At 35.6% G+C, this 24,097-nt stretch overlaps 1 protein-coding gene across 3 annotated transcripts in view; it reads left to right on the forward strand.

The window, feature by feature from the left end:
* Positions 1 to 24,097, forward strand: part of SEPTIN10 (septin 10) — a 50,676-nt gene that overhangs the window by 6,638 nt on the left and 19,941 nt on the right. For 2 of the 3 annotated variants that reach the window (XM_088136557.1, XM_007426640.4), the window contains exons 2-8: positions 2,936 to 3,004; positions 5,753 to 5,864; positions 7,271 to 7,466; positions 11,049 to 11,235; positions 17,716 to 17,877; positions 20,844 to 20,940; positions 23,030 to 23,198. In XM_088136557.1, the coding sequence (XP_087992683.1) occupies positions 2,936 to 3,004; positions 5,753 to 5,864; positions 7,271 to 7,466; positions 11,049 to 11,235; positions 17,716 to 17,877; positions 20,844 to 20,940; positions 23,030 to 23,198 (992 nt within the window). The remainder of the gene's footprint in view (positions 1 to 2,935; positions 3,005 to 5,752; positions 5,865 to 7,270; positions 7,467 to 11,048; positions 11,236 to 17,715; positions 17,878 to 20,843; positions 20,941 to 23,029; positions 23,199 to 24,097) is intronic. The other variant, XM_088136558.1, reaches the window with a different exon arrangement.

Below are 24,097 nucleotides of genomic sequence, written 5' to 3' on the forward strand. Positions count from 1 at the left end.
ACTTCCATATCTTGTTATTTTTGTTGAATTATTTGTTGATTTTATTTTCTATTATCCATTATCTTCCATTGTGCTCAGTTTGCGTGTGAGCAGGTTGTTATAAAGTAACAGATGAATCAGTATGTGGGGCCTCTTCTGTTTTTTAATGTCTCCTCCTTTCTGTATCATCTCATTACAGAGATATAAAAAGTGATGTTATGCCCAGAATTTCTTCTCATTAAATAGCATTGGAACCCATTATACAGTTAAAAGTAAAATATTAGATACGAAAAAAAAATCAATAGTTCAAATTCAGTGATACCTAGATACTATAAGAATGTCCAATTAATATATTTTAAACAAAAAGGCATAAAGACAAAATATTTTCTTTAAAAAAATACAAATCTTAAAGCTGTACCCTAGCTATACATAAAACTCTTCAAAGAAACTTTTAAAAATCCTGTCATTATTAATCCTTATACTAAAAGTTCAAGCATTTTCTACGGTCTAAATGTCTTAAGTTTCATTTCAAAGTTGAAAAGCTAGAATAGACTTCCTTTATGTTGGAGCTCCCTCTTGAGGTTATAAAGAAGTCTTATAAATTCCATGAAAAAGAAGAAAATATAAAAGTTTAACCTTATAAAATGCAGACAAAACAAAGCTGGTTGCAGGACAATAAACCCCAATAATGCAAATAAGATAATAATCAAAATAAATGATTTCCAGATTGGTAAAATATTTATTGTATCATTGTATCAAATATGCAGGAGTTGTTTTTTTTTACCAATCTGAGTTTCTCTTTGAGTTTCTCACAGAAAGGAAAAACAGTAATGAGCTGCCATCTGGAGTCCATTATGTAACTTTTAAAGTATCATAATACCAAGAATCTTAATACCTAGTATTCATGTATTAATATTGCATTATGAAATCACGGACTTCCTAGTATAGTGGTTGTTGATTGCTATCCCTTGATGGTTAATTGTACAGAATAATGTTTAACTCTTTTTTTGGATTCATAATCTTTCTGATCAGGTATAATAAGCCAGATCTCAGTCTTAAACCTTAGGCAGGAAAATGCAGCTGGTAAGTTTCAATGGAATTCAAAAGGTCCCATATGAACAATCCGTTTTAAATATGTTGGGGAGGAAGAGAAATGGTGTACCATCTCTGTCTGGCTTTTACCCTGCCTATTGCCAGCTGACAGCCTCTAATAGGGCAACTTCAAAGGGGAAAAAATATTAGATACGAAAAAAAAATCAATAGTTCAAATTCAGTGATACCTAGATACTATAAGAATGTCCAGTTAATATATTTTAAACAAAAAGGCATAAAGACAAAATATTTTCTTTAAAAAAATACAAATCTTAAAGCTGTACCCTAGCTATACATAAAACTCTTCAAAGTTTTATGGACCTTCCTGGACCAAGGACAGGAGTGGACAACCAGTGATCTTCCAGTTGTTGAATTAACACTGATGGTGATTTTAGCCTTAGAACATGCTGGCTAGAGCTGCAAGGAGTTGTATTTTAGCAACAGGTTCAAAGTCTCCACTTCTATTACTATTCAGGACCTGCTTTATTAGTACTTAGATTCTGTGACATGCAAACAGTTTTTCCCCTTGTTCTTTATTGTGTAGTGGCAGGTTTAGGTCATGGAACTTGTATTATATCATTAAGTTAGCTTACTCTTAAGGTGGATTCATAGCTAAAGTAAAATGCCAGTCACCTCTGTTTAAATCTTGGTCTTTGCCTTTTAAGATAATGTCAGTGGTATTATTTTGGTAGGTTTATTTCTAAATTGAAGTTTTTAACACACCACATTACATAAAATATACGAGTAATTTATGTTGCAACTATTAATGCATAGGATTAGTGAATTAGAAATGTAAAACTAGTAAACGTCTCAGAGTCAAATGTTGATACTACATATTAAAAAGTTACATTATTTTTCTGTAGAACAGTCATTAGTCATCTTCATGCTGAATACTGTCTCTGAAAGAACTGTGGTGGAATCTTAAGTGTGTCTACCTAGAAGTAAATCCAGTTTGTTCAGTTGGTTTATTCCGAGGGAAGTATATATAACGATGCTTCTTTACTGTTGTTTTTATGAAAGTGTATATAACGTTGAAGCGGGGTGCTGGTTGGAACATTGGAATTTTAAGAACATGTTGGAATAAAACCATTACTGTGGGCGGCATGTCTACTCACAAATCACATACTGATGAGGTTGTTCCCTAGGAGGTTACTTTCATCTCAGCTTACCTTTGCTATTTTTCAGGACAAGTGGGCACATTTCCAAATATGGTGCTGGACTGTAGCCATCCACCATTTTTACTTAGTAACAGTAGTTAAGTAGTTTCAGAAGCATTTATGGAAATAGACATGGTACTAGAGGCTGGTGCTTTTTTCTTGAAGCATGCTACCTTATTTAAATGTCATTTTAATTATTTTTAATAATTAGATAAGCAAGAAATCTATTGAGCGCCAGGAGAAGTGTCTGTCCACAGACTGGTTTCCAGAACCATGAGTTGCCTATCCATATTATAATGTTTTCTACAAATATAGTGCTTAATTAATCAGAGTATTTGATTAAAATACTTGTAATTAACTGAAAAAGTATCCCCTTTTAATATGTTTATGTCAGCCCTTCAAAGTTGACCAGTTCTATAGGAAGACTAAAAATATACCTTGTTGAGATTGGCTATAATAGCAGTACCTTGCAAGTCTGATTGTGTTTATCTTTCCTCTCTCTTATATCCTGCCTGACTCTTTTCCAAATACTATCTTGTTTCCCAGGACTTAAGGAATATTTCAGCCCTCTTTGTGTAATGGTTCTTGCCATTTCTCTCAAGGTCATTTCCCTGAATCTCTGCAGTTTTACAGTTATGACCAGAATTATTTCTCTTTCAAATTACTTTAATCTGACTGTTACAAAATTATTTTATTTACTATTTTAGTACTATCAACCTGATATTGGAATGAGAGGACCCTTGACTCCACCAGCAGATAATCATGATGCAGGAAAAGTGAGTAATGCTATTCTATATTCTATTCTGTTCTGTTCTATTCTTTTTCATTCAGTTCCATTCCATTCCATTGAATAGAAACAACAGAGTCCAAGGCAGCTTAAATGCCTGCAAATTTATCATGGCATTATAGAAGTTCGTCCCCTCTCCCTTACCATCTACATTATCAGAGCATTCTTTGTATTCTTTGGATATTTGTAGGGCATTCTGAACAATTACTTGTTTATTCTGGCCCCAAAGAGGCCACAACATTTCTCTAGGTGGGAATAGTTGCTATTCAGAGAAGATATTGACAAATCTTTTGCTGCCAAGTGCTGTCTAAAGCCATTTCACCAGAACAGTTCCAGTTTCTATGACTATGTTTCATAGGACTGCACTTCTCAAACTGTACAAGGTTATATTGTACTCTGATCTGGCCAATCAGATACTAGCATGGCTTTATTGATAGATGTTTGGGTATAGAAAGATGCTTCCTTTGACAGAGCAGTGTTATCATCAGTTCTCACTTACTTGGGCATCTGCCTGCTGCCCTAAAGTAAGCTTGCTACTTACCGATAGGTGAGATGCACAACGACTACAACAAAGAGGAGCAGGAAGCTTACTTGTAACTATGATTTCTGGAACACTCATGTGTGCATTCACGCAGCCCCATTCTCTTTCCCCTCTCATGTGCCTACTTTGCTAAGTACTCCTATTGATATGACTGCTGTGTCAGTCCTTCAGAATGCAGGGAGAAAGGGAGCACTATCTTAGGCATCTGCAGTAAGACGGAGTTCCTGCTCCAAATTTCCTCAGCTATGGAATATTCCCAATGAGGCCTCTGCACAGATGCAATATCCATGTATATGAATGCAACGAAAACCACTTGAAGATACACAATTATAGAAAAGCAACCTGTTCTCAAGTGGTGTACATGTCTCAGATTTATTAGGAGACATTGTCATGGGTAGCTTAATGAAGACATTTTAATATTTTAAATATTAAAGATCATAACAAATATCATAATACTTGTGATATTTCTTAGTAATTTTGGCTATATTAAGGAATGACCAGAAGAGTATATTTCAGAATTTGGATTTAAGCTGTCAAGAATATCTTCCTCTGATTGGACTATTTGCAAAATGCAGGTGGGGTGAAGCTTACATGGGGATTTGAAGATTAGATTATAAATGTAATGGGATATGTTTAGACAAAGAATTATTCCTATTTAATGTATTAAAAACTAGCACTTATGATAGCCTTATTATTTCTAAGACCAGAGATAGATTGGAAGTTATCTATTTTTCATATCTTTTTTTCTTTTACTTTACCTCACTTTTTCTTTTCCTTTTCTTTATATGTTGTATTTCAAATTTTCCTTTTCATTTCTAACTTTTAAATATGTATCTTTAAAATCTCAATAAAATATTATTTTAAAAAATCTTCCTCTGACATTAATATTACAAGCTGCTCAGAGTCTCTAGAACTGGAGCAACATATAAGTTGTATGAATAAATAAATAAAGATGTCTCAGAACTAAGACGTTTTTCACAGTGCTGATCATGGGAAACAAAACACCAGAAGTTCCTGAAGTTCTCTATATCTGTTGACACTTTAGGGAATGAAATGGCTCAGTAACTCCTGAGCACTAGACATTAGAGAAACTGCAAGCAGAATTCATAAGGCTTGTCGTTTCTGAAGTCCAGCAGAAGAAGAGTCCCTGGCCTTCCTTAAATTCTCAGTATGTACACATGATTAAGAGATGGAAAAGGTGGCTTTTTTCAGCTTATCCTCAGTTTTAAGGAAAATCGAAGCAGTGCTAGATTCTATGTCTGTTCTGTTTCTCCAAAATCTCTTGTAGAGTGTCAGAATACTTTGGATAGCTGGTGTCTGTGGCAATCAGTACTAGTTATCAATCAGTATTTTGGGACCCTTATAAATGCTTAATAGCTAGACATCATCATATATGCATATGGGTATTATAACAGCGGTTGTGAAAAAATGGCCCAGTCAATTTTTCCAGATGCAAACTTGTGTTGTGTCCATATATTAAGTTTGCTGAGAGAATCAGCAGTGTATTCCATAGGGAACATAATGTGTGGAATAGCCCAATTTGGGGGGTGGGGGGGAGGACATTAATTTTTTTTCTTTTTTTTTTGGTTTGGTGTTCCCTGCAGCCAGATGTTGTACCTATATTGAAGTTAAAGCTCTGCAAGTGAAAGGCCAGATGATTTGGTAATATAAGCACCAAAAAGGATGCACAGGATTACAAGAAGGAAGGAGGAGGAAAGAGAAGGGAGCAGGAAGCTTCTGAAGGGATTAATAAAAAGAAGTGGTTTAAACAAAAAGGGGGCTAAAGGATGGAAATAATGAAAGGGTTAAGGAGAAGAACTGACACAAAAAAAGAGAGAATAGAATGATAGGAATCTAAACATGCCTCTCATTGAATAGTGTTGTTGAGCTTGTTGGTATATGCTACTACTTATTCAAGAACTGGAAATGATTACTCTTTCAGTAAATACCTTGGGGTGATAAAGAAAGAATATTCTGTAGTAGCTGTGCAGCAGATTAGTAACAGTCATGTAGGTTTTTAAACTCTGTTGGCAGATTAACTGTGATTTTTATTTGGTTGAAAAAATTAAACCAAATGGCATATTATGAAAACTGTTAATATGTAGAGTATTATGTTTACATTTGGCAATCTTTACTAGTATCATAGATATTGTATTGCAGTCTTATACCTCAATATTTTTTACTGTTTCACTTCAGCAGAATTGTCGATCCTTATTCTTGTCTGGCCATGTTGGTTTTGATAGTTTACCAGATCAGTTGGTTAACAAATCTATCCATCAGGGATTTTGCTTCAACATTCTCAGTATTGGTAAGTAATTTAGCTGTCAAGAGTGTAAATTAATTTAAATGAATACTGTTGAAAAGTCTGAAGCAATGAAAGTGACAAATGAATACTGTTGAAAAGTCTGAAGCAATGAAAGTGACAAAGATATTAATACTGATCATTGGATACTGCTTCAAAGGTGAAATAACTAAGTTTATTTTAAATTCTTTAATTTGCTTAATTAAATACATTTAATTCCTTAAATACTTTATATTCCTCAATTGTTTTTACCCTTTAAGCATCACAAACCTTGGGTAATCTCTTGATGGCTTAGTATTTATTTATGGTTATCAATAATTCCACATCAGTTTATTTCGATAGTTAACAATAACTTTTATAGCCTTTGTGTTTATTTAATGAAAATGCTATTCCATCCTACAGAGCATTCCTAAACATTTTTCTAAGTATTTTCAGGAAATACTTCAGAATTAAAAGAAATTAGTGAATTATTTGCAAATAAAACTCTTAATAAATATTATTGCTCCTTTTTAAATTCAGAACCTCATCTGAAGCAGTCCAGGATAAGCTATAAACCTAATGATTATGAAAAGTATGCTAATATGAGTTAAACAGTATAGTTTAGTGATAGATATGATTGATTAAAATTGACATTTCAGCTTATATCAATCATTATGAGCTTATTGAGTTTGTTCAGTTATTGTCTCTCAGCCTATTCTACTTTAGAGGATTGATATGGGAGTAACAGAATAGAAAGCCATGTACGCTAGTAACTTATGAAGACAGGTCTGAAGACAGTTGAGTGAGATGTGATGTTTGCAAAACAATAGCATGTTAGAGGCCATTTTCTATAAAACTTAACACTTTGGTTTCAGCATTTTACTTCAGATGAGTGCTGATCCAAGAGTTACTCTATTTAAACTCCAGGAACAATCAATAGCCAGAGGAAAGTTGTGCTTATGACAGGCTTTTTCTGAGGAAAGAAAATCTCTAGACTGAATGGAGTTACCAGTTGGATGTCTTATAGAAAATGCATACCTAAAGCAGCTAATCAAGTTGCAGAAATTGCTGCTTCTTGGATACTGTTCCCATAGAGCAAAGGAGAAAAATTGAAATGGAATCAAGGATATGGAAGTGATGAGAAGACAGAAGGAAATACAGATTTGATGAGAAGGCTCTTGCAGGTTGTGGAGTGAAACTAATGGGCAAGTGATGTCTTTTTGAGAAATGCCATTGTATAGTGTTCAGATGTTACTATAAAAACATTACAAAAAGAAATGGCATTTCTAATAGTATCCATAATGAAGTTATAGCAAAACTCATTGTATTACTTTTAAATGAAAGAAATGAAGTTATTCTTTTAGTGTTTCTGTAATATTTATGCAAGTGAACTTGTGGTATAACTGTACTTTTTACCCTCTCTTTAATTTTAGGAGAGACAGGAATTGGAAAATCAACTTTGATTGATACCTTGTTTAATACCTCTTTTGATGACCGTGTGTCAACACACTTTCAGCCAAATGTAAGACTTAAAGCTGAGACCTATGAGCTTCATGAAAGCAATGTCCGGTTGAAGCTGACAATTGTAAATACAGTTGGATTTGGGGACCAGATAAACAAAGATGATAGGTCAGTATTTCCTAATTCAAATAAGCTACCTGCTGATGTGCCATCTAGATTCTTTGCATTTATTTCATGTAGTGGTATTGATATGACTTTTGATGACAATGTAGCATAACATCTAATAAAGCCACTGATAAGCATTTCCAAATTATTTGCTATAGTTGGAAACTATGTCCCTTCTTATATGTTGAAATGGAAGACATTTTGTTTTCCTCATTAGTATATCAACAGAGTATTAGTCAGGATCAACAATTATATTTGACCAATGGCTTTTGTGTGTCAACTACATTTTTTCATTGGGCAGCTGTAAGCAGCTTCCATCTGTTAAAAAATAACAACTATTTAAAAAAAAACCCCAAGATCTTTTAGAGTCGCAGCTGAATGATTCTTTGGATTCTGGTGTTATGCCCACTCTTTGGACTAGGCATATACACACACGTACTTTCTTTTCTTTCCACTCATACAACTCTTTGTGGGTCTGTATAGGGACTTATTGGGACAGTCAGCCCACCCACTGACTTGGAATACCTCTCCCACATTACTTGCTTGATCCCTTAAATCAGCCTCACTCTCCATTGAAATCTCTACCAAATCTGCCCCCATGCTATCACAGTGATATCCTTGCTAGATTGGCCCCTCATATCTCCTATTTGCATGGATATCTCTATCAAGTGTGACCTTAGACTATCACAGCAACACCCCTACCAAATTGGCCCCTAAGATATTCTATATATTTCATTCAGTGATGCATTCCATTTCTTTTCAGGCATGGCCATGCCACAATATTCAGGGTTGTGCCCTTTATGTTCCTTAAATAAGCTGTATGAGGCTTAAGAATCAGACAAGTTTTGGATTTTACTGTTTCATTACTTAAAGCTTAGTGGATTACTATAAAAGGTCAGATATTGTTTCTTCTACTTGAATTTTAGTTTGAAAGCAAATTGAACATCTAAACTTTGGTGAGTGATTTTAGAATTAAGCATCAGAAGTTTGGTAAATGATTAGAAAGTTAAGCAGCCTAGTTCAAGGAAAGAGAAGAGAAAAGGGGAAAGAAGATCAGGGGAAATTCTCAAGATCTTTCTGATATATTCAAGCTGTAAAATAATGTCAGGCTGGCGCTATATGTTACGCAGTTTCTTTGTACTTCATTGATCTCCCAGAAACAGAGGAAAGAGGGTGCTGGTGAAAACAGGAACCAATAGGATGGTCCAGCCTAGTGTTCTTCCTCCCCATTCTGTAGGCATTTCCCTTTTTAAAAAACTTAGGATGCAAGATCACTTGTCTCATATCTCAGTCCATTCTTCTCACTGATTCTTTCCCCCCACTTCTCTATACATGAGATAACCTTGTTCTTTTTCCCCAATTTCTTAGTTTGCATCAGTATCTTGTATCAACTTGTTTGTGATTAGATATTAGCTCTCTTCTTCAGTGTTTTGTAACAGCTTAGCTACAACATTTGGAAGGAGGTACAAGGGCAGAATGGGTCAAAAAGGGAGCTCTAAGAGTTTCTGACAAAACACTTCTTTTGCAGAACAAATTTACATTCAAGCAAAACAATAATCAATGCTTGTGACATGACTTCATTGATTGTATGTATCACTGGCTAGTTTCTAAGAAGTAATTGGCACAGTACAGTGTACCTGGGTGGAATTTTAGTTACTGAAATGTGTGGAACTGGTGCCTATGGGATAGTCATAGGCAGGAGTTTTTGGAATGTGTTATTGCCTGCCATTCAGAAATCCAGGAACCTCTCCCCACTGGTTAGTATGACAAGTCATTCTTCATTCCCCAAATTGTATCAGCATCCCCTAATTCAAAGGTTGCCCAGTTCCTGTTGCCTCTGTCTTTCTTTCTCTTGGTCTCTGTCCCTTACAAGCCACACCCAGTAAAAGCTAGGGCTAAATATACTTTCCTCCTTCCTAGATTTCTCAGTTCCAAGCAGTAGTCAGTGTTTGGATTAGTACTTTTATGTTCTGCCCTTGCATTGTAAACTGATTGAGATAAGTTATACAGTTTGCATAATGGGCAATAATGGGAGCTTGCATAATGGCTACGAACAAGTAGCACCCATTAGATTAAATTTGGACCCTGCTGTAGGACTTCAGAACACAGCTTAGTTTGTTCTGAATTAAATCAGAAACTGCTATCATCAGCTTGGGTTTTCTAGCATGAAGAAATGGCTCTACTGTTTTTGGTTTTATAACACAATGGGCTGAATTTTGGTGGAATATTAGAGGAATCTGAAAAAATGAAGGCTGCTGAATTATATTTTAAAAAGCTGTTTTAAATTTGGATTTGTTGTGTTGCTAGAAAACATTTTCTGTTCTTGGACAGAATTAGATGATATTTACATACATAGTTGCCCCCAAAATAGGGGTAAATTCAGTTTTCAGAAGATAGGTTGAGGTTGAGAGTCTGTTTGTGCAAGTGTGTGTGTGTGTAAATAAAATTGGTAGTGGCATTGTCTAATGGCCATGATACTGTTACGCCTTAGAGGTGAAGTGGGTTTCACAACAAACTTGCCAAACATTTTTGGGGTTCTATTTTGGAAGCTCAGTGTTTGCATGCAAGATTATTAGGCAGGCAGAAGCTTCATTCTCCAGTGATTTCCCATCATTTTTTGGAGTAAAAGATTCTGTTGTCGAGAGGATTCATAGTCTCTTTTTAGTATGTCCCAATTAAAAAGGCATCTTTAAATTGCTCTGATTGAAAAATCCCTATAAACCATTCCTTATGACTGATTGATAGACCTGTCAGTTATTTGCTACACTCTCCCCCCCCAGCCTGACATTTAGAAGAGAGTATGATGAACATAACCATCACACCTCCTTTTCCGCAGCATTTTGGCTAGTCCTTAAAGACCCAGTTCAATTCAGGGTGGCTAGTATAAATTCTTCTTTGCCTTGTGCAGGCTTAGGCTTGGTTCAGGTCAGCTCACTTTATTAATTGGGATTCAGTGGAATGGGAGGGACTCCTAATACTCAGAATTGCCTGGTTTTGAGACATTGAAGAGTGAGCAGGCAGAAGGCTGCTTCTCATTGTAAATGGTAACATGGGAAGATACAGTTGTGGCAGGAGCCACAGTTGACCAGACAGGCCACAATGAAGAAAGCTACAAGAGGGTAACTTTTTCAACTCTAATAAAGTATATTATTAGGCTAAGAGGTGCCAAGGTGCTGATGGTGGTAGCCAAGTGCAAATAAATTGGAAACCAAGTCTGAAGAACGATGTGGTTTAGATGTCCGTTTACCCTTTTTCTAGACTTGAAAGCTATATGGAAATTGTCACTGATTTTTTAAGGATTGGCAGAGTTGCTTGTCTCTGAAGTAGAGTGCAAGGTCAGAAAAACTTGAAGTTCATCTAGGGATGGTTATGGTAATACTAAATGTTCAATAAGCTAACTATCTTGAACCCTACAGATGGTTTCAAAAAGACAATTATGTAGTTTACAATATTCTGAGTTACTAATGTGTAGCAAAGTTTGGTACATTTGAATTGTTAAAATAATTATTATCCTCTCCAATTTGTGCATGCATATTGGAATAGAATTTAACTCCTTGTTCTAAAACTGATCCTTTTTCTCTCTAGTTACCAGCCAATTGTCGATTATATAGATGCACAATTTGAGGCCTACCTCCAGGAAGAGCTGAAAATTAAGCGTTCCTTATATAATTACCATGACACTCGCATCCATGTATGCCTATATTTTATTTCACCCACAGGGCATTCCCTTAAAACTCTTGATTTGTTAACAATGAAAAATCTTGACAGCAAGGTAAGTTTTTAAAATCAACTTTAGGAAAACAGCAAAACACACAATCCTTTTAAATAAAGTAATAGCATGAAATAGATATTCACTATGATATTTTAAAATGCAATAAAAATTTTATTGTTCTAGCATTAAAGAAGGTTTCAGTAAAAATAAACATTGCATCAGTTTGAGGAGTAGGTCTGTACTCTATGTATGGTGTATCTGAGAAAGAGTATTCAATTATTTTGGGGACAAAATCAAGAACAAAGTTATTTTGCTATGAAACAAGAAAGGATTGTCTTACCTACTTTATACAAGGCATTGGTGTTTGTGGCAAAATCCATGCTTAAATACAGTCAAAAGTCTACATGTACCCAGTGGTATAACCTTTCTTGTTAAATAAATTGGCAATCTAAGATTGCTCTTAGGAAATATAGGATGAATTTTTCCTGTTTGGGAAAATAAGAATTAAGAAAACATAATAGATTTTTTTTGCCGGGGGGGTGGGGTTTGGTCTATAGTGACCACCAGAAAACATGAGCTAATTAACATTTTTGTCTTGACAGCCACTCAACATCATAGGAGTACTTGTTTGGACACTGATATATTTGTGTGTGGGCATATTCTCTGTATGCTCTAAAAATACATCTAAACTTCAGTCAAGTAAAAAAATAAAATTTAAACATGTTTTAATATAAGATACAAGCTGCTTCTAAAAGTAACAATGTGCTGATCTGGATGTATTTCTATATACTGAAAGATGAATTGTAGTGGAAAACAAAAGCAATCTTTCATCAGGGTGTGGGGGGAGGGGAGACTATAAGAAATAAATGGGAACAGTTGTTATCAAGTAAGCTACATTATCATAACTAGAGGTGTGTGCTGAAATTATTTTCTAGTTATTAACAGTCTCAACTATAATTGTAATTAGGACTGTTTTAAATTAATGATACATTCGAGATTGTGCTCAGAAGAAAAAAAAACAATGGAAGAGTTTGCCATGATCTACAATTGCTATCTCCTATGCAATTCTGGGGGTTGTCTGACAGTTTTCTGGAAGTAAATATGGAACAGGAAGTAGTTTGCAATGTCCTTCAGGTGGTTCAATTCCACAACAGGGCATTTCCCTGGAACATTCTACTTCTAGAACAGAATATTTTACACATATTTAATATTTTCTTTCTTTTTAACACAAAGCCGGATGAAATTAAACTAAATTTAGCTTGCAATTCTGTGTCAACACTTACCAGACATAAGCCTGATTGATTTCAGACGTATAGTACTCCTATTTTCATTTGCCTGGACTTGCTAATTAATCAACATATTTTAGAGTATAAGGATAAGACTAATTGTTGCCATTTAATCTAGAAGTTTGGAGAAATAGCCACGTCTTCACTTAGTGTCAACAGAAAGCCAATGTTAACATCATTCTGGTCTCAGGAAGAGAAAATTCTATAAATAGAGCATCATATTTGAGAAATCTCCTCATGGTATATGTTAGTGTTTGGCCAGATATATACAAGGAGAAATGTTGCCTTTAATATTAGAGTCTCAAACCTTTTAGAACTCTGAAAGTCACCACTAACTTAAAATTATGATTGAAGGTATAATGGCAGCCAGTACATTCTTTCAAAATTGATACAATATTATTTTCCTGACAGCAGCCCTTTGCCAAAAAGTACAGAGTGGCAACATCTTCAGTTAAAATACTGTTTGATATCAAGATGTAGGGCCAGACATAAGTACTTTGGCATCTTAACTAGCATTACAAGATTGATTTTTTTTCTTTTACTAAATAGTAAACCTATGATAGCTTTATAAATTGGGGTTAGAATACATTGGATATATAGGGTGGTATTCCATAAAGAATTGGAATGTCTGGTACATAAACATTAGTGGAAGACCACTTTGACATCAATATATCACATTTATATAATTTAAAATTATGATTAATTCAAAAATATTTCACATCTATTGAACATTTAAGTGTATTTCAGGAAGAAATGTGTGGATTGGGCTAATTATTACAGATGTAATCCTCAGATGCCAAAGGGACTGTATATTATAGTTCATATGCTTAATTTCCATGTTTTTCTTATTAAAAAAAGTGGTCTCAAATGTTTAATTGTACAATAAATAGCTGTGTAAAATTCATTTTGTTTATTACATAAGAAATTTATTCATTTGTGGTTTTTGTTTCCCTTTTTCTTTTGCATTCAATATTTCCTTTCCTTTTTTTTTTTTTTTTTTAATAAAAACGATGAAACTAGCAACATCCCAAGCTATGTATCACAGAAAATTCAACCTCATATACTAATCCAGACATGACATTTTTCTGGACCTGGGAACTGATAATCCAGAGCTTTATAAGTTTCAGTTTATTTGGCCCTCATTTATAACCTCCAAACTCTGATCTGGCACTTGTTCATGTGCCACTGGATTTTATAATCTTATAAAACAAGCATGGCATGCTTTTTATGGAGCTGTCCCTCCGGAGAGTACCAATCCTGTTAGCATTCAGGAAAACTGCCAAGAGTTAGCTATTCTGGAAAGTCTTTGGGAATTGATAGTAAGATAGTACTCCTCTTTGCAGTAGAAAAAATGGAATGGAAAGGATACAGTGGTGCTTAAACATTTGTGAACCCATTTGAATTTTCAATATTTCTTCACAAATATGATCTAAAACGTGATCCGTTCTCTGCACAAGTCCTAAAACTAGATAAAGAGAACCCAGTTAAACAAATGAATCAAAAACATACTTATTCATTGATTTATTGAGGAAGATGATCCGAAGCTACATATTCATGTGAGGCAAAAGTATGTGAACCTCTAGGATTGTCAGTTCATTTGAAGGGGAAATTAGAGTCAGGTGTTTCAATCAATGGGATGATAATCAGTTGTGAGCATGGGAGGTCCTGCCTTGTTTAAAGAACAGAATTCTGGGTATTCACTATCTGAGTCTGATCTTCACAACACAGGTATGTGGAAATGTACCAGTGCTTGAACAAAGGAGATTTCTGAGGACCTCTGAAAAACAGTTGTTGGTGCTCACCAGGCTGGAAGAGGATACAAAACTATTTCCAAAGAGTTTGGACCCCACCAGTCCATGTCAGACAGATCGTGTACAAATGGAGGCAATTCAACACCACTGTTACCCTCCTCAGGAGTGGTTGACCAACCATAATCATGCCAAGAGCAGGGCATATAATACTCTGGGAAGTCTCAAAGAACCCCAGGATAACATCTAAGGAACTAAAGGCCTCTCTTGCATTGGCTAATGTCACCATTCATGAGACCACCATCAAGAGAACACTGAAGAACAATGCTGTGCATGGCAGAGTTGCAAGGAGAAAGCCACTACTCTCCAAAAAGAATATTGCTGCCTGTCCACAGTTTGCAAAAGACCATGTGGATAAGCCAGAAGGCTATTGGAAGAATGTTCTATGAATGGATGAGACCAAGATAGAACTTTCTGGCTTGAATGAAAAGCGTTATGTTTGGTGAGAAGCAAACACTGCAATCCAGCATAAGAACCTTATCCCATCTATGAAATACGGTGTTATCATGGTTTGGGACTGCTTTGCTGCCTTTGGACTAGGATGGCTTGCCATCATTGATGGAATTATAAATCCTGCATTGTACCACCAAATTCTGCAGGGAAATGTCAGGGTATCTGCCCATGAATTGAAGCTCAAGAGAATGTGGGTTATGCAGCACGACAACAACTCAAAATGCACAAGTTGTATGTCCAAAGAATGGTTAAAGAAAAAGAAAATTAATGTTTTGAAATGCCAAGTCAAAGTCCCGACCTTAATCCTATGGAAATGTTGTGGAGGGACCTGAAGTTGGCAGTTCGTGCAGGAAGCCCATCAACATCCCTGAGCTGAAGCTGTTCTGTATGGAGGAATGAGCCAAAATTCCTCCAAGCTAGTGTCCAGGATTGATCAACAGTTATCAGAAATGTTTAAGTTGCAGTTATTGCTGCCCAATGGGGGCACACCAATTACTGAAAACAAAGGTTCACATACTTTTGTCACATACAAATATATAGCTTTGGATCATTTCCCTCAATCAATGAACAAGTATAATGTTTTGACTCATTTGTTTAATTGGGTTCTCTTTATCGAGTTTTAGGACTTGTGTGGAAAACATCATGTTTTAGGTAATTTTTATGCAGAAATTTTGAAAATTCAAAAGGGTTCACAAAGCACCACTGTACTTACAAGATTTGCAGATCACACCAAGCTTAGGGGCATTGGCTGATATTTTAGAGGACTAAAGAAAGATATGCTCATGGTCTATAAATATCTGGAAGTTAGCCATGTTCAAGAAGAAGAGGGTGTATTTTGTTTTGAAACTGAGAACAGGTCAAGATTGAAATTGAAAGAAAAGGCAATCAGGCTGAATATTAAAAGGAATTTCCTAACAGTAAGAGCTCCCTAACTGCAGAACAGTTTGTCTAAAACAGTGGTAAACTCCCCTTTTCAAATTGGATCTCAGTAGCTGTCAAGGATGGGTTGGAATAGATGACCAGTGAAGTCCCTTCCAACTAGAGTCTAGTTTCCTATGAAATGAATATATGTCTGTATAATATTTCAAGTTTATATTGATTTGATATGGATCTGTCTAAATATTACAGCTTTGGACTAGGCTTTGTATAAGTGCTTTCAGCAGTGAAATAATCTTTGTGCTGCCATTCTATTAAGCAAGATGTTCCATGCTATTTAAAGCAACTTCTCATCATACTTTTAAGGCTAAATAACATTAACTTAGAGAAGTACACCTCAGAGGAAATGAAAAAACAAGTTCTACATATGTTTAAATACTAATTTGTACTGCTTCAGCTAATTCTGTTTAAAGCATTTTTTTACAGTTGCTATTTATTATCATAAGTAGCTGAACTGAATAAGCAAGTTAATTAAAACTCTAGGGCAGTCATCTGAGCAAAGTTAACTCCTTCTTAAATAGCTGCTACTCATCACATTAGTCCTGTCTGGAGTCATCTTCTGCCTTTTTAATGTGGACTAAGTCTAATGGAGAGCCAGTTTGGTGTATGGTTAAGACTTCAGGCTAGAAACCAGGAGACTCTGAGTTCTAGGCACAAAGCCAGCTGGGTGACCTTGGGCCAGTCACTTTCTCTCAGCCCTAGGAAGGAGGCAGTGGCAAACTATTTTTGAAAAACCTTGCCAAGGAAACTGCAGGGACTTGTCCAGGCACTCTCTGAGAATCGGACATTGAATGGTTTAAAAAAAAAAGTCTAACGATGTCACAAGAATAGATAGCAAGGCACCCACATCTGAAAGACAGTTGTGAATGAGTTGATACAGAAATTATGTATTTGAGATAGATCTCTTCAGTTTAAAAACATGTTTTTAAAAAATTCTTTTTAGCAACATAATGTGAAATAATAATTTTAAAGCACTGGTTTGTGTTTTGAACATAATGTTCAGGTTTGACACTAAAACATTGCATAGGAATCTAGTCTAAATTGGCAGCAGAATGCTCATTGTTAGTGATCTATGGAGTAGCAAAATGGAGTGGAATGGGCCCCTGGATTTAGCCCATTTTAGTCTTGGCCTCCTCCCTTCTAGGCATCTTTTATATTTCCATCCATTCCTTGCACTAATATAGTTCTTCCCCTTGCGGTTCTCACCAAACATAAGTAAAAAAACTGAAGAAACTATTATGGCAGAGATAAGTTGCCATAAAAGACTGTTAATTAGCTGGAAAGTCAGGTTTAAAAAATGATGAGGGCAGATCTGATTTTTAACTTGTAGCTGAGTCTGGAGAAAACATCTACAAGGCTTGATACAGTTAGTACAAAAGAATCATTTTACCCCAAGCAGCAGTACTCATCTCTCTAACAAAATGGCAGGAAGACATGAAAGCTACCTTTCTGCATTATTCATACCCATATGGAAGATTTCACTTGGGATTACCAGTAGTTCTTCAGAAGCTCTAAAATATTGTCTATTCATAGATGTTGAAGCCTGCTTAGCATTTAATTGAAGAAAACAAAAGAAACATAAGAAATAATTCTAGTGCAGTTTGTTGTGGTACATGTAAATACTTTTTTAAAATAAATGCTTTTACATTAAATTAGCTCCAAAATAATGTTATTTTTCTCTTTGAAAATGTAGCAAATACCAATGCATTCTCATGACAGTAATTATTCCTTTTTTTTAAAGGAAAAGTTTGTATATTATTTCTAATAAAATTGATACTTCATAAATTTTTAAAAGAACATTTATCTGGTCATGTTAAAGCCTGCATTATACCTGATCAGTTTAATTAAGATGGGCCAAAGGCTAAATGAATTACACATGGGTGAAAGCTGTCCAGCTTATCATGGCATCATCTTATATCTCTAAAAGGCAATATATTGTGCAGTCTAAAAAGCAGCTTACCTTTTCAGAGATAGTAACTGGTATCTAAAAAGTTCAAATTATGTTCCAGGATTTTTATATGTATGCATATTTCATATCAACATGATTTCTTTAACAGGTGAATATTATTCCAGTTATAGCCAAAGCAGATACAATTTCTAAATCTGAACTGCAGAAGTTTAAGATCAAAATCATGAGTGAGCTGGTCAGTAATGGAGTTCAAATATACCAGTTTCCAACAGATGATGAGAGCATTGCTAAAATTAATGCTACCATGAATGTAAGTATTTTATTGCCAAAGAATACTGTATTTAAACTGCAGACTATCATTGTCTGCCATTATTTATTTCTTTTTTGGTGGGGAAAGCTGTTTGGAGGTTAGCATTTTAATGGGAGCTGCTGTTGCCATGTTTCTTCAAGAGTACAGGTAGTCCACGGGTTAAGAATGAGTTCCGTTCCCAAGGTCTGTTTTTAAGTTGAAGTTGTATGTAAGCCAGAACAGTATCTTTATATAATAACTGTATAACTAGTATTGTGTAATGAACTCGAACCATTGTGTATTTGACTCAAATCATTGTGTATTTAACTCAAATTTTGCTACAATAAGCTCTGTTCTTAACTCTGGGTTGTCTGTAACCTGGGCATTCTTAACCCAGGGACTACCTGTACTGTACTTTCATTTCTGGACTGTTCATCAGTTTCCAACTACATTTTAGCAGAAAGCATTCAACTATAATAAATGTATTTTTCTTTCTTAGAAGACAGTTTTCATATATGGAATATGAATTGAATTTGCTTCAGCGGCACTTACAGCATACATTGAAACTCTTGCTAGAACCCATCTTCAGGTTCTAGAGCTCAGTTTCTTTGAGTGCTTATGCTGAAGAGAGTTCTTCAGTGGCTGCCTCAGCTGCAGGCCTGATCTGATTTTTAGAAATTACTATGGATATTTTCTTCTTTATTTGTAATGTAGAAGTTTAATTTTTGTTCTAAGCCACCATGCCTCTGTATGGAGTTGGAGAGAGGGAGAGGGAGGGAGGGAGGGAGAGGGAGAGAGAACACTGTTTTTAAACACTTTAGGGCTAGGCCTTTTCAGTCTTTCTCTGCTGAAGATAACTCCTTTTTTATTTTTATAAATCTCTAAAACCTGTTTTATGAGGGTATGAGGAGAAAGTAAGTGTCTATTTTACTGATGTAATGAATTTATTAAATATTAATTCACATCCTCTGATGATGCCTATATTCCATATTGGGTGGGCTATATTCTAGCATCAGGCCTTAATGCAATATAAGACTTAATATAGTGCTTAGCCACCTCCCCGCTCCCATCCCAGTTGTCTCCCTTTGTTATAGTGGCAGTGGGAAGGTTCTGTCGCCTTACATTAAAAATTGCTTGATAAGGGACTGTCATCTGTTTCGGAGGCAGTTCCTTTTTGAGAGAAAATTTGTCAGGCCACTGTTTAGAGGCACAGTGACCAATCCAAAGTTTGGATAAGGATTTGGCAGAGTAGGAACTCTACCTTGAAGCTATCATAGCTTTACTTTTTCCAGGAGTTAAGACTTATTTTCAGACATATTTTTCTCAGTTATCAGAGGTCAGCTGAAACAGTTATTTTAGTGTTTCTGGCATTGCTGCTTGAATAACCCAGATTGTTCCACAAGTATCTCTACAGTTCATAATTTTTCAACTGGTTGGTTGACAGGTTCAGTTATTTATATCTATTAAAGTTGAAATGAGATTTGTGAAAAATTTCCTGTTCAAGTTTCAGCCTGTGAAGGTGGGGAGCCATTCTCTCAGAAAACTGTCTTATCCATTCTCATGAGCAGGAAATATCTTAAATAGAAAGATTGCTCTCTAAGAACGGGGATTTTATGATCCTTTTTTCCCCTTTTTTTCCAGTAATTTAGGACTGAGATTTTAGCTACTCTAAATAATTCATAAAATTAGATCCTTGCTTTTAGCTAGTGCTTATGTTAATCTAGTGTTAATTTTATTTTATATAACCATTCGACAATGATAGGTCAGTATGTATCATAAAAAACAATAAACAATAACCAGATGAAAAATAACATTACAAGTATAAAATATCATAAAACTTGCTGTGCTGGGCAACTTTAAGCCAACAAAACAATAGGAAACAATGAAGATGAACATTAATCTCTTAAGCAAGTGTCTGGGGGAAAAAACGGCCTTTTAGCGTCTTTTGAAAGGCAGGTAGGGTTGGGGCCATCTGAATCTCTGGGGGAATGCTGTTCCACAAGGCAGAGGCAGCAACAGAGAAGGCAAGCTTTCTGGGCCCTGTCAGATGACACTGCTTAAGTGACAGGACACAAAATATATCTACTCTATCAGATCTTATAGAATGGGCAGAAGCAATTGGAGACAGGAAGTCCTGTAAATAACCAAGCCCTGTATCACGAAGGGCTTTATGGATAACAACCAGCACCATGAATCATACCTGGAAGTCTGGTAACTAGTGCAGCTTGCAAAGTAGGTGTATCCATAACTGCTTATGCTGCTGCATTCTGGACCAGCTATAGTTTTTGGTCTTCAAGGGCAGCCCCATGTAGAACACATAGTAGTAATCCATATGAGAGGTGACTGACTATGGGTAGGGCCTCCTGATCTAGGAATGAATACAGTTGGCACACAAGATGGATCTGTGCAAAGGTCCTTTGAACAACAGCTGCCACTACTCTTCCAACAAAAGCTGGGAGGCTACAAGGCCCCCAAATTGTGCACTAGGTCTATCTGGGATAGTGCAATTTCATTCAGAACCAAAGATGGAAACTCTCTGGATCCAGGTAGCCCCACAATCTACAGCCACTTGGTCTTGCTAAGATTGAGTTTGTTCCTTAACAGCCTCTATACAATGAGACAGAACCTTGGTAGCATTGCTTTATCAGCCAGAGGTTGAGACGTATAACTAGGTATCAGCATACACATTCCCTAGATGTTCCCCAAGTTCACAAACAAGGTCTCACAACCTGCTCTTCTGATAGCTACAAGAGTTCCCAGGTAAATATAGCTGCTCCTCAACCCTGTCCTGGGGTTGTGGCTGATGTCACACTTGAAACTCAAATGGGCATGTTTCCAAGAAGAGAGCCCCCCCTTCATGTTTGGTAATGCATGCGAAGTTGACCTTCTCATGCATGATAAAGTATATGTACAAATTAGTCAATATGCTAATCTTCTATTTTATTCAAGTTTCATCCATGCAATTTAACTTATTCTCTGCTTCTCAGGGACACTTGCCATTTGCTGTAGTGGGGAGTACAGAAGAGATAAAGATTGGTAACAAAGCTGTAAAGGCTCGCCAGTATCCTTGGGGCATTGTGCAAGGTAAATGAGAGTTTAGATTCTTATTCATCCAGAATTAATTTTTTGGTTAAAGGTCTGCTTTAACTAATTACGTATGCATTTTGCAACACTTTAGGAAAACTATTTCCTCTAATATTTTAACGCTCCAGAACAGACTCAACATTTTTTTTCACACTCTGGAACCAGATATATTTCTAGGTTTTGTTAGGTAAAGTTGTTGATTTCTAAAATTGTTACAATACCATACATCTACTTTTAAATAAAGCTGCAATCCTGGCTATAATTCTAAGCTTACCATTTTGAGAATGATAAGAAGTGGTTTTTTCATAAGTATGATGTATGGTGCATAGAGGTTTGAAATAGACCCAGGTTCAGATTTCCCATTCAGTCACTGTGTAATCTTCAACCTTCATTCTCTTTGTCTAACTTACTACAAATGCAGATAGAGTATGAAATAGCATAAAATACACTATCCTTAGGTCTTCTGAAGAAATAAATAATTAATGATAATAAATAATGTCAATATTTATGAGACCAGTTTTGGAAAACATTGGGATAAGCGAGTTTTGATGTCTTAAGATCTACTTTTTTACAACTGTAAGATCAGGTTTTAGAAGTACCAGGATGAACAGTTCTATATGGATAACAACTTATCTGCCTCACTGATATGTCTTTTCAATCTATAATTAATATATTAATTTATGAGTTAGTAAATTACTTTTGGTTAGCTATTTTTGTGAGGCACCACTGAAAGAATGCTGCTTATCTAAGATCTACGTTTAAAATTACAGGATGCTTTCAAGTCAATCTTGACTCTAGGTGACTATATGGACAACTCCCTGCAGTTTTCCTGGCAGGATTTTGAAAGTGGCTTACCATTGCTGCCTTCTTCCTATGGCTGAGAAAGGGACTGGTGCAAAGTTCCCCAGCTGGCTTCCATGCCTAGTCAGAACTGGACCTCACAGTCTCCCTGCTTCTATCCAGTGCCTTTAACCACTTCACTAAACTGGTTGCCCAGTTGTAGATCTAAACTACTCATTTTTGGCTTTTGTTTAAACATATTAGACAGAAGCTGATCCTCTATATAGCTTTCAAAAATATATATTGAAGTATTAGTGGCTTATCATCAGGGAAAGAAATAAGTAGCAGTATTATTTTCCTCCACAGGAAATTATGGAATTGGAAAAAAGTAATATTTGCAAGAGCTGCTCATTTACACAAATTTTGAGAGAAGTTGGGAGCATCACTGTATCCCACTTGCAGTTAAATACATTTTCCATCCTTTATGTCATTCCCATTCCACCTAAAGGTTTCTCCCTAAGAATTGGAACATCCTTGAAATATCTGGCATAGGAGAGAGGAAAAAAACAGGAAACAGTTGAGTAGAGAAGGCTTGTAGATCTTCTGTTCACTCAGATTGCCATCACTAGCTTTTTTCTTTTCAGCTGCGACACTTATTCAGTTCAGTTCAAAGCTTATTTTGGTGAAAAACCAGTATAGAGCAAAACAATTAACAAACTGTTTAAAAGTAAAAGAGGAAGGGTACATATAAAACACAAGCTAAAAGTATAGTACAGAATATTGTTACCACTATTATTACCAGTATAAGTTTTATCTGTAAAGTTAAGAAACACAGTGTTATTTATTTAAAACTATCTTAGTTTATTTAAAACCTTAGTTTATTTAAAACTAAGACAGTTTTAAGTAAATAGTACTCTGTTTCTTAGCTTTATTTTAGTTTATCTAAAACTAAGACCTAAAGCTAAAATTCTAAGACAGCAGTAGGAGATATATATAGATAGAGATATAGAGATAGAGACAGACACACACACACACACACACACACACACACACATACAGTTACTCAGTGTTGTTCAAAGGTTAGCCACCTTTGTACTATGTCAAGGAATGGGAATTAGTTAGCTTGGATCTTATCTTGCTGGTGGCATAACAGAATTTGGCAGTGTCCAAGGAGATAGAGTCCCTTTGATCTGGTGGGATGGTTATTTGCAAAAGCTTTTTAGAAAGCTGTTCTTCTGCTCTATGTACTGTTTTGAATATATTCCAAGAAAGTGCTAACAATGTACTTGTACTATATTCACTTCCTTAGTGGAGAATGAGAACCACTGTGATTTTGTGAAACTCCGGGAAATGTTGATTTGTACAAATATGGAAGATCTCAGAGAACAGACTCATATGCGCCACTATGAACTGTATCGGCGATGCAAACTGGAAGAAATGGGTTTCCGAGACACTGGTCCAGAAAACAAACCTGTCAGGTAAGAACATTTTTTAAAAATTTGTATTTCAGTAATAAAAGAATGTATTCACACTCTTTATTCTTAGTACTCCTTACTTGTAACAGCAAGAAGGGAACGTAACTTCTTAAACTGTTAAAACTGTCAGTAGAAATCAAGCATTTAAAATAATTCTATAGCTAAAATCTGAAACTGTTTGCTTAAAAAACTTGTCATTCTGAAATTGCTTGGGCCACCACCTGTACCTCAGTGGCTAGTTAGCCAGCATGAGAGTTACCTGCAGCTTCAGCTGCTCTAGTTGCATTTGCAGCATAGCAAGTATTGGAAACCATTTCTTTGGGAGTACCTGATGGTCACTCAAGACAACAGACTTAAACAAACAAAGCTGTGGCCATTCTGAAGAGTGCCCTATTTGCACTGCAAGAGTAATCAGTGCATCTCACCTGCAATCAAGTATTGTTGCTTTCTGCAGTCCTGCAGCAGTATTGGCTTCCTCTGAACTGGGGGTGATGCTTTTAGCAGCAGTCATGTTTTCTAGACAAGAATGGCTTGAGGAATGTTTTGTGAAAGTGGGTCAATCGTATTCTTGTTTTAGGGGGATATAACTAAAATATTTCAACATTTCCTTCGTAAGTTTTTTGGGGGGATATTAATTATTCATTTTTGTGATACTATGTCATTTATGCATTCTTCCTTTTTTGCTTATAATTTTTATTAAAGTTTTGATTACGGTAGTAAAAACTAATACAAACTAAACTTAAAGTAAGAAAAAAGAATAGTAAAAAAGAAGAAAAAGTACCAAAAAAAAGATAAAAAGATAAAAAAAAGAATATGATTAAGAAAAAGAAAAGAACCATAGAAAGAAGTGATTTCCAACCTTCATTACAACAGGTATAGACAAATTTAGTAACTCTTCACCC

The sequence above is a fragment of the Python bivittatus genome, unplaced genomic scaffold (genome assembly GCF_059951505.1).
Source record: "Python bivittatus isolate LINGU-HERP-01145 unplaced genomic scaffold, Pbiv_v1 ctg000060_np1212, whole genome shotgun sequence".
Classification (NCBI taxonomy): domain Eukaryota; kingdom Metazoa; phylum Chordata; class Lepidosauria; order Squamata; family Pythonidae; genus Python; species Python bivittatus.